The sequence below is a fragment of the Oncorhynchus masou genome, chromosome 6 (assembly GCF_036934945.1).
Source record: "Oncorhynchus masou masou isolate Uvic2021 chromosome 6, UVic_Omas_1.1, whole genome shotgun sequence".
In the NCBI taxonomy this organism is placed as follows: domain Eukaryota; kingdom Metazoa; phylum Chordata; class Actinopteri; order Salmoniformes; family Salmonidae; genus Oncorhynchus; species Oncorhynchus masou.
In genome coordinates, this window is record NC_088217.1 from 67,899,134 (window position 1) to 67,915,098 (window position 15,965).

Sequence of the window (15,965 nt, forward strand, 5' to 3'; positions counted from 1 at the left end):
GCTCCACATTAAACATAATTGCAGGTGTTCACACACCCTCTTTTATGGTGACCAATTGTGGTTACCACTATGTGAAATCAGTTAGCAATAACCAGTCGTCATTATGTATGGGTATCTTGTATCATACATGTCATTTAGATATTTATACTTTACAAACACACATTTTATTTCTGTTGTTCTCAAAATCCATATATAGTAGGCAAAACAGTTTCAAATCTATATGTTTACCAAATGGAGAAGTGATTAACAACTAATTGCAGTTGGATTAAATGATGGTAAAATGTATGTAAACAAATGAGAAAAGAATCATATGAAGTATTGTGAGCATTGCCTTGTGAAAGGCAATTTCTTTATATGAAAGGTATTTCTAGATGAAACACTTATTAGGTTTGGTGAAAAAAATTCTGTTTGATTTTGTGTGGTGTACTTAGTCAATTGAAAATGTACTTAAACTTTTGAAAAAACAGTCTCTTTGAAGATCTGTTTTGAGTTTTGTACGAAGCGTTGTGAAATTGAAGAGTTGTGAAATTGAAAGTGTACCACATACTAGTCAAATAGTACCAAAGCGATAAAAAAGGACTGTAATTGAATATTCATGTTTTGACACACAGTTACCATAATTTGTTCAAATGTGTTAATGTCCAAAAATGAACATAAATTTGGGTAAACAAAATATTGGAAGTTCTTATTTGAGTTGTTAGTAGTAGGAATTTAAGGTGCCATTTTTTTGTGCAAGAAGAGTTGTATTATTATTTAATATTTTTCATGAACATTTTTTTTTACAGTAATGCATCGATTTGAAATAGCACATTCTTTCTTTTCTTTTTTGCATTGTGTCGTATATGTGTGCATTCCTCAAAATCAATAAATCTATACAATTTGATTTATGATCCACATCATTATCTTGTCAGGTATACTACTGTACTTACTGTACATCTCCGGCAGGTGTTATAACTTACCGTCAGAGGGCGGTGCTGCATTCTTTATATCCCATGACGGACAAACTGACATCTTCATGCGAAGCCACTGTGCACTGGACTTTGCAAGTTTGATAAACTATTAAGATATGAAAAGTTTTGATTCAATGTGGAATGGCAAATATTGTTGTGTACTTATTATGATATGATTAGCCTATGATATGTTTGTTTTTTTTAAACACAGAAATTTGGGAGGGACTTTTTAAATTTAAATCTCCTGCGTAACCATGCCATCCATGGTTCCTGAGTAAGTCAACTAAGGAACCATGGATTGCACATGTATTATTTGATAACATTAAACTTTGAATCAACTCTCTCCACGTCATTTGTCCATCCTTGAGCACTTCACTTCTTGCTGCAGTTTCTCCGTCCGGATTCGAGCGCATCGAGCTCTATTGGCAGACCGGGGAATATTCCTCCGTGGTGCTCAAATTTCGCCAATCTAATTTTGCTCTCCTCCTTTGTCTCAGTCGGAACACTGCCGTCTCCCCTCTGCCTTTGGGTCATCACCCGCTAACATGGTACGTTTTGGAAAAAAGGAAGACATCGTTTTCATAAATACTTCGGTTTCTTCCGTTTTGCTATGTTTTGACTGTCAGGCTGTCACTGAAGCAAATGTATTATTTGTGTTCTCCGCAGATGATTCGAAGTGTCATTTTGTGTCTACTCGTCACAGTCGTTTGCTGTCATGCCGAGGTAAATGCTTTTTATTATTTAGATGTAAAAAAAATATACGCTTTAGAGGACAATTCGTCTGTTGACAAACAAATGTTTTCCTTTTTTTCCCCAAAAATATACTTTGTAATTATGTGGCTATTGTACATAATCCAACAGTAACGTGCTTGCCTGATTGGTCAATTTAACTTGGGACAATCTGACGCGTGTATATTTTTATATTAAATAACTAAACACAGTCATTTAAAGAAGACAGAGCTCAGAAAAAGAAGAGGCGGAGCCTTGCACATCTGTCCAGCTTCAAAGATGTAATGTCAACATTCACTAAACCAGTGCCTTTGAGTGCATGTTATGAATATGAATGAATGAAATGAATATAGCAATGAAATAGCAGCATATTGTAATTGGCTCCAAACCATCTGTATCTCTATGAATCGTGTTTATCATACAGACTCATATATATTAGAAGATAATTAATGTGATGTCTGCCTTCCATTTATATCAAGCAAATCCTGATCACTGCTGTTGAATGACATACTTCACTTCAGCATTGTTTTTTTTTTTTTTTTTTTTTTTGGGGGGGGGGGGGGTTCCATGCAGGAACAGTTGTTCATAGTTGTTTGTAGAGCCTGCCACTTTGGTCATTGACCACCAGTGTATTGCTGACATGTTGGTGGCTCTGGCTAGGTTCATGGCAGTTGTTAGTTGGTCTTGTGCTGTTGTGGCCAGAGAGGTGATTGATGGTCCCAGAGAAAATAGACCAATATAACAAACAATTGGGAAGGACAATTAAGATTTTTTTTGTCGCACCTCAACCACACACACACAAGCACTACAATTAGGCAAGCGTGCACACACACATGCACAAACGTAGGCACACACACGCACACACACACACACACACACACACACACACATACATACATACATACATACATACATACACTACTGGTCAAAAGCTTTAGAGCACCTACTCATTGAAGGGTTTTTCTTTATTTTTACTATTTTCTACAGTGTAGAATAATAGTGAAGACATCCAAACTATGAAATAACACATATTGAATCATTTAGTACCAAAAAAGTGTCAAACAAATATATTTTAAATTTGAGATTCTTCAAATAGCCACCATTTGCCTTGATGACAGCTTTGCACCCGCTTGGCATTCTCTCAACCAGCTTCACCTGGAATGCTTTTCCAACCGGCTTGAAGGAACATTTGTTTGCTGCTTTTCAATTACTCTGTGGGCCGACTCATCACAAACTATTTGAATTTGGTTGAGGTTGGGGGATTGTGGAGGCCAGTGCATCTGATGCAGCACTCAGTCACTCTCCTTCTTGGCTGCTTTGAAGAATCTCAAATATATTTTGATTTGTTTAACACTTATTTGGTTACTACATTGTTCCATATATGTTATTTCATAGTTTTGATGTCTTTCCTATTATACCACTTCAGAGCCATCCAAGAATTCCCTCAGTGGAAACACTTGTTTCCCCCTCTCTTTCTTTCTCTTTTGTCTCTGCCTTTTTTTCCCGCTCTCTCCCTGTCTGGCATGTTTCCCAGATTCATAGAGCGAGAGAAGGAGAGCGAGAGAAAGAAAGGGAGAGAGAGAGAGAGAGAGAGAGAAGGAGACAGAGAGAAAACCAGCCAATTTCTAGCCCTATTAGGGGGGCAATTAGTCTCAAAATGTGGTCTGGATGACTGAAGCTGTGGCCTGGATGGCTGATAAGGAACACAGCACAAATGAGTGCATAACCGCCTACTGATAAACACAATCTTGTGGTGTAGAAAGGCTATTTACAGCAAGGTTGTCTTGTATTAACAGAATGGTCTATAACTGTTTAGAACTGTTTATACATTTATTGTGTGCTAGCTTGGCCCTACTCAACAGTGTGTGATTGGAACAGTGCTCTGCTTAAGAATGTCTTGTCCTAGAGTGTCTCCTCCTCCTCTTAAACATCTGTCAGCCATTAGCTCTTTTTTTAACACGGGCCGAGTTGTCACTGCTCAGGTTGAACGTGTGAGTGGAGGAAAATGCTGCGAGTTCTTTGGGTTACACTTAACGCCCTACTAGCTCTGTAAAGCTTCATGTGAAACGTGTGTTTTGGTCAGGGAATCCATGTTTTTATTTATTTCTGCAAGCATACTGCTCGTTGGGAACGCAAAATTGAACAAGGAAGTAGAACAAACTCATTGCAAACTTTGGAAACAACTGTGATTCATTACACAATGAAAGATATATGCGTTGACTCAATTCACTTTGTCAGGTACCTTTTTAGGGGGTGTATAGCGACTATTATTAGTACCTATTGACCTATCTGATGCCCGACTCAGGGTCTAAAACTGAGAGGTTAACAAGTCACAGTTGTCAAATAATCACTTTGTGCTAGTGTCTTCTAATCCCGCCTCTGTAGTTAACACAAAACCTGTGGTTAAGCAGCTGCTTCTTCTTGAAGACGTCTCGTAAAGACTGAGATGGAGTTTACAAAGTTTCACTCCCAGCTGGGCCACCTCAGGCCAGATGTCCTCTTACAAGCCAGGGGCCACACAGGGTCACCTCCCCCATGATCAAAGCCCTCTGACGCCCCCATTGTGGAAGTCTAGTATCCCCCTACCTCCCTCACCCTCCCGACAGCAGCTTACTTCCCAACATGGTGATGGTTTCACACACAGCTCAGACCCTTGTGCGTGCATGTGTATTAGGACCGGGAATTCCCAGGGACCTCTCAATACGATATTATCACGATATGTATTGCGATTCTCACGATTCTATATGTATTGCAATTCGATGCTGTGATTTTATTGCGATCCGGTGTTTCAAACATATTGCTCACCATCTGCTGCAGACGAGAGAGCCATGGTAAAATGAGTTTTGATCAGTCATGGAAATGAAAGTGCTGGAAACAAATGGGCTCCCTATTTAGAAAGGAGATGGAGAACATGCTATAAAGGAACGTTCTGGCATAGCTACAGCAAACTAGCACAAAAATAATATTGCAATGTTGTTAAAACGATACGATATGATATATCGCCAAAAATAATATCCCAATATGTAATTGTATTGTTTTTTCCCTCATCACTAATGTGTATGTACGCTCATGCATGGGTGAGAGCATTCCAGTGTGTGAGGGCGTTTATTTGCGTGTACATTCGTTTGGCGTGTGTGTGTGTGTGTGTGTGTGTGTGTGTGTGTGTGTGTGTGTGTGTGTGTGTGTGTGTGTGTGTGTGTGTGTGTGTGTGTGTGTGTGTGTGTGTAGGCTAAGCAGCAGGAGGTGGGCTGTGCAAGTGCTAAATGGGTCAGCATAGCTGGAGCGAGCAGCCATGGCCCTGGAAGTCAGAGGGTTTGTCTGGGTGAGCAGTCCCCGAATCAGCCTTTGACCTGGGCAGGAATGCCTGGTACGTGGGGTGAGCTCTCTCATTTGGACCTAACCTGGGAGATTGACTATAGTAGAGGGAAAGAATGCTGTTCACTTTAGACACACTTATTAAGGCATGACCTAACTGATTGTTATTGATTTGTGTGTGTAGTTTATACCAAAATCATGATGCTATGTGGATGGATCAGGCAAGTTTGAAGTTGTTCTGCAGTTACATGTAGTTCTGTACTGTATGGAACGTAATTGCTGGAAAAAGTACCCAATTGTCATACTTGAGTAAAAGTAAAGATACCTTAATAAATTACTCAAGAAAAAGTGAAAGTCACCCAGTGAAATACTACTTGATTCAAAGTCTAAGAGTATTTGGTTTTAAATATACTTAAGTAACACAAGTAAATGTAATTGCTCAAATATACTGAAGTATGAAAATTAAAAGTCTAAATCTTTTAAAGTTCCTTATATTATGCAAACCAGAAGGCACAATTAATTTTTTCTATTTTTATTTTGCATTATTTTGGCTACCATGGCTATGCCCCCATTGGATGACAATGCCCCCATCCACGGGGCACGGGTGGTCACTGAATGGTTTGATGAGCATGAACACATTGTAAACCATATGCCATGGCCGTCCCAATCACCATATCTAAACCCAATTGAACACTTATGGGACATTCTGGAGCGGCGACTCAGACAGCGTTTTCCACCACCATCAACAAAACACCAAATGATACAATTTCTCGTGGAAGAATGGTGTCGCATCCCAACAATAGACTTCCAGACTCTTGTAGAATTTATGCCAAGGTGCTTTGAAGCTGTTCTGGCTCATGGTCGTCCACCGCCCTATTAAGATACCAAGTTGGTGCCTCCTTCATTTTGGCAGTCACATTAGCTCTCAGCAGGGAGACAAGAGGCCCTTCTTTGCTGTTTGTCCTTCTGTTCAGATGGATAAGGCCCCCTTCCCCAATAGCCACAGACACAGCCTTACATGAGACGGAGGTTACGGTGCAAAAACAACATTTCCTCTACCTCCATCTCAATTATTTTGTTGTCTGCCTGCAAAGGACTATTGGGGCTCATATGTTCAGTACACTTTGGGCCTAGTGATTTGGGTCTTTGTGAGTTATGAAGTATAGACAATACCCACGCTCCTCTCCTGGAAGGCACTTTAGAATGAAAGAGTATAATCAGTATAATATAGAGTACAATCAGCCTCTACAACCTTTTTTTTACTGGCTTTCAAAGAGAAATATGACATTGGAAATGACATTTTATGTAAAGCCCTTTGAAGCTTTGGTGACAAAGGATCTTGAAGTTACATATAGGGTGTGACTGGTTTGTCATCGAACGGTATCTGTCCATTACTCATCCAAAGGAGTCCACACACACACACACACACACACACACACACACACACACACACACACACACACACACACACACACACACACACACACACAGACAGACAGACAGACAGACAGACAGACAGACAGACAGACAGACAGACAGACAGACAGACAGACAGACAGACAGACAGACAGACAGACAGACAGACAGACAGACAGACAGACAGAGACAGAGACACACAAACAGAGACACACAGACAGACACACACACAACAGAAAGGAGAGAGTATTTTCTTCCAATATGACATCTTCGTGACCTAAATACCGTAATAGTTTATTATAACAAAAACATGGTTGTTTTTCTGTCGTGTGTGTGACCTCTCCTTGTTTTAGAAAATATTTATTTGCCAAATAGGACGATGAAAGTTACACTTCCTTTGTTTGAATCGAAGGAAACCCATGTTTGTTTGTTTTTGGGACTCGGTCTGTTTCTTGTCTACAACTCGGCGCTGTAAGGTTTCTCCAAAGTGATCACTCACTGTTGTGTAGAATTGTGTACTCATTGTGTTTTGCTCACAATCAGTCCACACTCACTTCCTGTGTTTGAGTCGTACGGGTGTCTAGTAACTAGTGTTGCTGGTGTGAACCTCACAGAAACTCAGTGTTGACCTGATAGTTCATTCTGTCTGTAAAATACCATTATCCAATATATATCCAATAAATGGACCTTTGGTTGTCTGACGATGCATGGTCATTAGTCATAGTTTAGTGTAAGTCGTGGTCATCCCCACTACAGTACAGTCCCAAGTGATAACTCAATCATGGAGTTTTAGTCTTGGCGCTGGTTTCAATATTTACCACAGTTGGAGAACACAGTCGCTCTACTCACCCTGTGAAGTGACCAGACCAGACCCATGTTTGCTGTCTGTCTCTCTGCTAAAGTAATCACTGTTTCCTGTGTGTTCTTTCTTGCCTGGCCTCTTCTAGGTCTTTCCCTCCAAATAACTCAAAGTGGCTGTGAAGTAAAGAGCAGAAACAGTTATTATCCCTGGCATCTTCCCCTGAGGCCCCTCCGAAGGTGCTGGTGGAGCCAGAAGGTTTTTATTGTGAAAGCCATGTAGGCAGTGTTGTGTAGAATTATGTACCCGTTATGTTTTGCTCACAGTCCATTCACACTCACTTCCTCTGTTTGAGCCATATGGGCAAAGATGGTGGATAAATGAAGATCAGGGCGTTTACCATTGGGGGAAAAATTGTCAGCCACCCATAGATACCAATGCAATAGCAGCTGCGTCTGGTCTAGTTCGTTCAGTGACTTTCATTGAACCCGAAAAAAAAACCAGGAAGAAAACAGCGATTGGGGTGTCTCGCTTCCTTTTCCGTCTCTGCTATGGGTCTCCAGTAGCTCTCTGGATACACCAGAGAGGAAGAGGCGATGCGAGAGCATTTACTCTGCCCAAAATCTGTCCACAAAAATAATACCAAGAAGTGAGGGATTTTGTTATCTAGGTCAATGAGAGAGTGTCAAATTTGGGGTTAACCGGAGTTAAGTTATACTCAGATAAGTAGGTCGTTTAGAAACGAGATTCCTTGGATAACAGATGAAAGGCTCTCTCCCCAACTGATTGGTTCTTCCAACCCTATTAAAGCCATGATTGGTTTGGTATGCCCCTGACTTACAGCTTCTTTTTTTTCAGTGTCTTGACGTTGCCCTATAAAACAAGTTAGGATTGGATGGGAGAGTCACAGGTTGGACATGCTCCCAAATTCCTCATCTTGGCTCTGCAGGGGAATGTTTGCACCCTCGTTTCCCTTGAAGTGTCTTTCTTCTTGTTGTCTCCCACTCACGCTATCTATCTCCCTCTGGACACATGGAGAGAGAAGTCAGTCCAGACCAGACGCTCCAGCTCCAACAAATGTGTGTGTGTGTTTTCAAGTGTGTGTTCAAGTGTGTACAGCTCCTCTGTTAGACAGCTCGAAGACAGCTCTTTTTTTACCATCAGCTCTTGGCCTGTGGACCGACCCTGCCATAAATCTTCACGTGTACTAATTTCACGCCTGAGACAAGGGGTCTCGACCTGACCTGCATATCATACAGTGCGTGTGTGTGTGTGTGTGTGTGTCTGCGCGCGAGAGCGTGCACTTACTGTACGTGCGTGTGCATGTGTGTGTCAGGCCTAGGTTCAAATAGTATTCAAAATCATTTCAAATGTTGGGCTTGATTGGGCTTGCCTGGCTCAATGGAGCCGATAGAATCGAAAGAAAAACTGCAAACCCTCTTGATTGTTTAGCTTAGGATACTTGTATAGAGCGAGAGAGATTGCACAAGGCTGTTGGTCACTTGTCACTTTTTTGACTGCATATCTTTTGTCTGTGAAAATCTCAAAACACATGCCAGCCAAGCAGTGACATGCCAGCCAAGCAGTGACATGCCAGCCAAGCAGTGACATGCCAGCCAAGCAGTGACATGCCAGCCAATCAGTGACATGCCAGCCAATCAGTGACATGCCAGCCAATCAGTGACATGCCAGCCAATAGTTATGATTGTTACTTTCTTTTTGTAACAGTATTTTTTATTGGAATTTCACAATTTCCACCCATATTAAGAGATACAACAACAGAGACAAAGGACACAAAAACCAGCACTCACTTACACATACCTGCGTATATATATATATATATATATATATATATATATATATATATATATGTATATATATATATATATATATATATATATATATATATTCCTCTGGGTGTGTATGTATGGGTGTGTATGTATGTATATATGTATATTATATATATATATATATTGTATATATATATATAATATACATATATGCATACATACATACATACATACATACATACATACATACATACATACATACATACATACATGCATACATACATACATACATACATACATACATACATACATACATACATACATACATACATACAGACATACATACCCATACATACACACCCATACATACACACCCATACATACGTACACCATTTTCCTCTTTCCGCTCGGCGCTTCTCTCACCCCATCCCCATCATTGTGTCTCTCAATACATACATTTTAAACAAACTTACAAACAGAAATTGAACAAAAAAGCTCTGTTTAAACCAAGAAGTTAGGTTCCACACATGGAACGTGCAGTGCAATTCTGAAATACATAGATCACCACCATTCTAAGAGAATCATTGCAGCATAATAGCTGATACCTCAGGTTCTAGGTCATTTAGATAAGATTCCCATATTTTGTAGAACTGATCTGTTTTAGAATGCAATGTACATTTTAGATATTTCAGCGGCACCCATTCAAATAGTATCTTATGCCAATCTTTAATAGAAGGAACCTTATCACTAATCCACTGTAAAGGGATGTTTTTCCTCGCTGCGAAGGTAAGGATGTTGTAAAGCCTCCTCTTACCCACAGAAATAACATGCCTACTAGGGAGACCCAACAGTAAAGAAACTGGGTCCAATTCTAGATCAACCCCTAGGATCTTTTCAATTTCTTGCAGAACACCAGACCAGTATCTTTGTATTTTGGTACATGGCCATAAACAATGTGTTAGGGTGCCTGTATCAGTTTTGCATTTAAGACACTGAGGAGAAGAGGAAGTGGGGCTGAAAGCATGTCTGCGATTTGGGGATATATGCAATCTGTGTATTATTCTTAATTGGATTGCTCGAGTACGATTACATATAGATATTGTTTTTGCATATCTCCAAATGTCCTCCCACATCTCTTCGTCAATAGTAACAGACAATTCTTTCTCCCACACTTGTTTCACCCTCTGTGTGTTGACAGCAGAAAAGGACCTTAAAGCATCATAAAACAGACTTACAGACATTTTCCTTTGTGGGGAAAAAAAGCATTCTTTCAATGACAGACATATCAAGGTTACCAATTAAGGTGGTGCTCTTCAGAATATGTCTTACTTGTAGGAAGCGGAAAAAGTCCTGCTTTGGGATTTCTTGACCATCTTCTCAAATGACAATAAAATCTTATCAGCAAATAAGTTATTTAGTCTGCGTATGCACTTATTAAGCCAAAAGTGAAAGCCAGCATCCAGTAATCCTGGATCAAAATCTGGGTTGTTAAGAATTGGGGTAAGAGCAGAGGTTAGTTTGGACCTTCCCAGGAAGCGTTGAACTGACCTCCATACTTTGAGTGTGTTAAGTGTAATGGGATTATTGCAGTGATCTTCTACAGACTTGAAACTTCTGAAAAATAAAAGATCCTGTAAGGGGTATTTTGAAAGAGAAGTCACAATGTCTAACCAAATAGAGGAGTCATTGTTTGTGATCCAGTCAGAAATATAACATAGGTGGGCACACCACTGATAGAACCAGATATTGGGTAGATCCAAGCTACCCATAGAACTTGGCAGCTGCAATATTGCCATCTTAAGTCTTGGCTTGCGTTTACTCCATATAAAGGAACTTAGCCATTCATTTACATCCTTTATTACCTTATTGGAGAGTAATACTGGGATCATTTGGATTGGGTAAAGTAGTCAAGGTAAAATGTTCATTTTCAAGAGGGATATTCTACCCAACCAAGAAATCGGGAGAGAGTTCCAGCGCTCCAGATCCTGTCTTATTGTATCAAACAAGGGAACAAAATTGGCTTTGTACATTTCCTGGAATTTAGGAGTTACAAATATACCCAGATACATAAAACCTGAGGGAGACTATTTAAAAGGGAAGGGGGGAGAAGTATTAGGTACAGAGTGGCATAGCCTCTGATTTAGTTAAGTTAATCTTGTAGCCTGAGAATTCGCTGAATAATACAATAATATTAATAAGAGATGTAATTGAAGTCTCGGGACTAGAGATGAATATCAGGAAATCATCAGCATACAAGCTTATTTTAGGGTGAACATCACCAATGAGCAGCCCCTGTATAGCAGGCGTTACCCTGATGGCCTCGGCCAGTGGTTCCATAATGAGTGCAAAGAGGAGAGGAGACAAAGGACAGCCCTGTCTGGTACCTCTGTATATAGAGAAGCTATTTGACCTTAGCCCATCAGTAAGGACAGCAGCCTGAGGATCATCATATAAAATGTTAATCTATTTTATAAAGTTGTCCCCTACACCAAATTTATTTAGAGCAAAGAATAGGTAAGACCACTCCACACGATCAAATGCTTTCTCAGTATCTAGGGAGAGCACAAGACCAAGCACAGGCTTGAATTACATTAAGAAGCCGCCCGACATTGTTGCATGACTTACGGCCCTTAATGAAGCCAGTTTGGTCTCCTTTCACAATTAGTGGCAGTGAGTCCGATAATCTTGTGGCTAAAATTTTAGAAAGCAATTTTCTATCCACATTCAGAAGGGAAATTGGTCTGTATGAGGAACAAGACTCTGGACATTTTCCCTTTTTGAGAATAAGTGATATGTTGGCTTCTCTCAGCGTTTGAGGGAGCTGGTCATTTGAAAATGAGTGATAAACATATCACGCAATGGCTCAAGGATCAGGCCATGGAACTCTTTATAGAACTCACTACAAAACCCGTCTGGTCCTGGGGCCTTACCATTTTGCAGATTCTTAATTGCAAACATTATCTCTTCCTCGGTAATAGGAGCATTAATGTGCATCATTAATTTGGGTGCATCATTTGGGAGTTGTGAGGCATAAAGGTTTGCATAACATTTCTTAAATGAGTCATTTACCAATTATATTTTCATATAAATGATTGCCATCAGAATCAGTAATAGTAGCAATTGACTGAGAGTCAGCTCTCTTTTTAGCTAGGTATGCCAAGTACTTTCCTGGCTTATTGCCATGTTCATATAGCTTTTGCCTGACAAATCTCTTTTTTTCAGCGTCCTGTGTTAGGAGAGAGTCCAACATTGATCTAAGGACTGATATTTCCTTTAATAGGGCAGGAGTGGGAGTTTTAATGTAGTCCTTCTCTTTAGTTCCTAATTCACCCTCTAACGTTTTTTGCTTTTCACGCTTTTTCTGTCTCTTAGTGGCTGTGTATGACATAATCAGACCCCTGGAGTACGCTTTACAGGCCTCTTATTGGCTGTGTATGACATAATCAGACCCCTGGTGTACGCTTTACAGGTGTCTTATTGGCTGTGTGTGACATAATCAGACCCTGGCGTACGCTTTACAGGTCTCTTAGTGGCTGTGTATGAAATAATCAGACCCCTGGCGTACGCTTTACAGGCCTCTTATTGGCTGTGTATGACATAATCAGACCCCTGGCGTACGCTTTACAGGTCTCTTAGTGGCTGTGTATGACATAATCAGACCCCTGGCATACGCTTTACAGGTCTCTTAGTGGCTGTGTGTGACATAATCAGACCCCTGGTGTACGCTTTACAGGTCTCTTAGTGGCTGTGTGTGACATAATCAGACCCCTGGCGTACGCTTTACAGGTCTCTTAGTGGCTGTGTGTGACATAATCAGACCCCTGGCGTACGCTTTACAGGTCTCTTAGTGGCTGTGTGTGACATAATCAGACCCCTGGTGTACGCTTTACAGGTCTCTTAGTGGCTGTGTATGACATAATCAGACCCCTGGTGTACGCTTTACAGGTCTCTTAGTGGCTGTGTATGACATAATCAGACCCCTGGCGTACGCTTTACAGGTCTCTTAGTGGCTGTGTGTGACATAATCAGACCCCTGGTGTACGCTTTACAGGTCTCTTAGTGGCTGTGTATGACATAATCAGACCCCTGGCGTACGCTTTACAGGTCTCTTAGTGGCTGTGTGTGACATAATCAGACCCCTGGTGTACGCTTTACAGGTCTCTTAGTGGCTGTGTATGACATAATCAGACCCCTGGTGTACGCTTTACAGGTCTCTTAGTGGCTGTGTATGACATAATCAGACCCCTGGCGTACGCTTTACAGGTCTCTTAGTGGCTGTGTATGACATAATCAGACCCCTGGCATACGCTTTACAGGTCTCTTAGTGGCTGTGTGTGACATAATCAGACCCCTGGTGTATGCTTTACAGGTCTCTTAGTGGCTGTGTGTGACATAATCAGACCCCTGGCGTACGCTTTACAGGCCTCTTATTGGCTGTGTGTGACCTAATCAGACCCCTGGCGTACGCTTTACAGGTCTCTTAGTGGCTGTGTGTGACATAATCAGACCCCTGGTGTACGCTTTACAGGTCTCTTAGTGGCTGTGTATGACATAATCAGACCCCTGGCGTACGCTTTACAGGTCTCTTAGTGGCTGTGTGTGACATAATCAGACCCCTGGTGTACGCTTTACAGGTCTCTTAGTGGCTGTGTATGACATAATCAGACCCTGGTGTACGCTTTACAGGTCTCTTAGTGGCTGTGTATGACATAATCAGACCCCTGGCATACGCTTTACAGGCCTCTTAGTGGCTGTGTATGACCTAATCAGACCCCTGGTGTACGCTTTACAGGCCTCTTAGTGGCTGTGTATGACCTAAGCAGACCCCTGGTGTACGCTTTACAGGTCTCTTCGTGGCTGTGTATGACCTAATCAGACCCTGGTGTACGCTTTACAGGCCTCTTAGTGGCTGTGTATGACCTAATCAGACCCCTGGTGTACGCCTTACAGGTCTCTTAGTGGCTGTGTATGACCTAATCAGACCCCTGGTGTACGCTTTACAGGTCTCTTAGTGGCTGTGTATGACCTAATCAGACCCCTGGTGTACGCTTTACAGGCCTCTTAGTGGCTGTGTATGACCTAATCAGACCCCTGGTGTACGCTTTACAGGTCTCTTAGTGGCTGTGTATGACCTAATCAGACCCCTGGTGTACGCTTTACAGGCCTCTTAGTGGCTGTGTATGACCTAATCAGACCCCTGGTGTACGCTTTACAGGTCTCTTAGTGGCTGTGTATGACCTAATCAGGCCCCTGGTGTACGCTTTACAGGTCTCTTAGTGGCTGTGTATGACCTAATCAGACCCCTGGTGTACGCTTTACAGGCCTCTTAGTGGCTGTGTATGACCTAATCAGACCCCTGGTGTACGCTTTACAGGTCTCTTAGTGGCTGTGTATGACATAATCAGACCCCTGGCGTACGCTTTACAGGTCTCTTATTGGCTGTGTGTGACATAATCAGACCCCTGGTGTACGCTTTACTTTTCTGTTATTGGCTGTGTGTGACATAATCAGACCCCTGGCGTACGCTTTACAGGTCCCTTATTGGCTGTGTGTGACATAATCAGACCCCTGGTGTACGCTTTACAGGCCTCTTATTGGCTGTGTGTGACATAATCAGACCCTGGCGTACGCTTTACAGGTCTCTTAGTGGCTGTGTATGACATAATCAGACCCCTGGCGTACGCTTTACAGGCCTCTTATTGGCTGTGTATGACATAATCAGACCCCTGGCGTACGCTTTACAGGTCCCTTATTGGCTGTGTGTGACATAATCAGACCCTGGCGTACGCTTTACAGGTCTCTTAGTGGCTGTGTATGACATAATCAGACCCCTGGCGTACGCTTTACAGGCCTCTTATTGGCTGTGTGTGACATAATCAGACCCTGGCGTACGCTTTACAGGTCTCTTAGTGGCTGTGTATGACATAATCAGACCCCTGGCGTACGCTTTACAGGCCTCTTATTGGCTGTGTATGACATAATCAGACCCCTGGCGTACGCTTTACAGGCCTCTTATTGGCTGTGTATGACATAATCAGACCCCTGGCGTACGCTTTACAGGTCTCTTATTGGCTGTGTGTGACATAATCAGACCCCTGGCGTACGCTTTACAGGTCTCTTAGTGGCTGTGTGTGACATAATCAGACCCCTGGCGTACCCTTTACAGGTCCCTTATTGGCTGTGTGTGACATAATCAGACCCCTGGTGTACGCTTTACAGGTCTCTTATTGGCTGTGTGTGACATAATCAGACCCTGGCGTACGCTTTACAGGTCTCTTATTGGCTGTGTGTGACATAATCAGACCCTGGCGTACGCTTTACAGGTCTCTTATTGGCTGTGTGTGACATAATCAGACCCCTGGCGTACGCTTTACAGGTCTCTTAGTGGCTGTGTGTGACATAATCAGACCCCTGGTGTACGCTTTACAGGTCTCTTATTGGCTGTGTGTGACATAATCAGACCCCTGGCGTACCCTTTACAGGTCCCTTATTGGCTGTGTGTGACATAATCAGACCCCTGGTGTACGCTTTACAGGTCTCTTAGTGGCTGTGTGTGACATAATCAGACCCTGGTGTACGCTTTACAGGTCTCTTATTGGCTGTGTGTGACATAATCAGACCCTGGTGTACCCTTTACAGGTCCCTTATTGGCTGTGTGTGACATAATCAGACCCCTGGCGTACCCTTTACAGGTCCCTTATTGGCTGTGTGTGACATAATCAGACCCCTGGTGTACGCTTTACAGGTCTCTTAGTGGCTGTGTGTGACATAATCAGACCCTGGTGTACCCTTTACAGGTCCCTTATTGGCTGTGTGTGACATAATCAGACCCCTGGTGTACGCTTTACAGGTCTCTTAGTGGCTGTGTGTGACATAATCAGACCCTGGTGTACGCTTTACAGGTCTCTTATTGGCTGTGTGTGACATAATCAGACCCTGGCGTACGCTTTACAGGTCTCTTATTGG

At 42.1% G+C, this 15,965-nt stretch overlaps 1 protein-coding gene across 1 annotated transcript in view; it reads left to right on the forward strand.

Annotated features, from left to right (window-relative positions):
- Window positions 1–970: 970 nt before the first annotated feature.
- Window positions 971–15,965, forward strand: part of LOC135542487 (follistatin-related protein 1-like) — a 36,758-nt gene continuing 21,763 nt past the window's right edge. Inside the window, exons 1-3 of the mRNA XM_064969480.1 lie at window positions 971–1,046; window positions 1,448–1,498; window positions 1,617–1,673. Of these exons, the coding sequence (XP_064825552.1) occupies window positions 993–1,046; window positions 1,448–1,498; window positions 1,617–1,673 (162 nt within the window). The 5' untranslated portion in view covers window positions 971–992. The remainder of the gene's footprint in view (window positions 1,047–1,447; window positions 1,499–1,616; window positions 1,674–15,965) is intronic.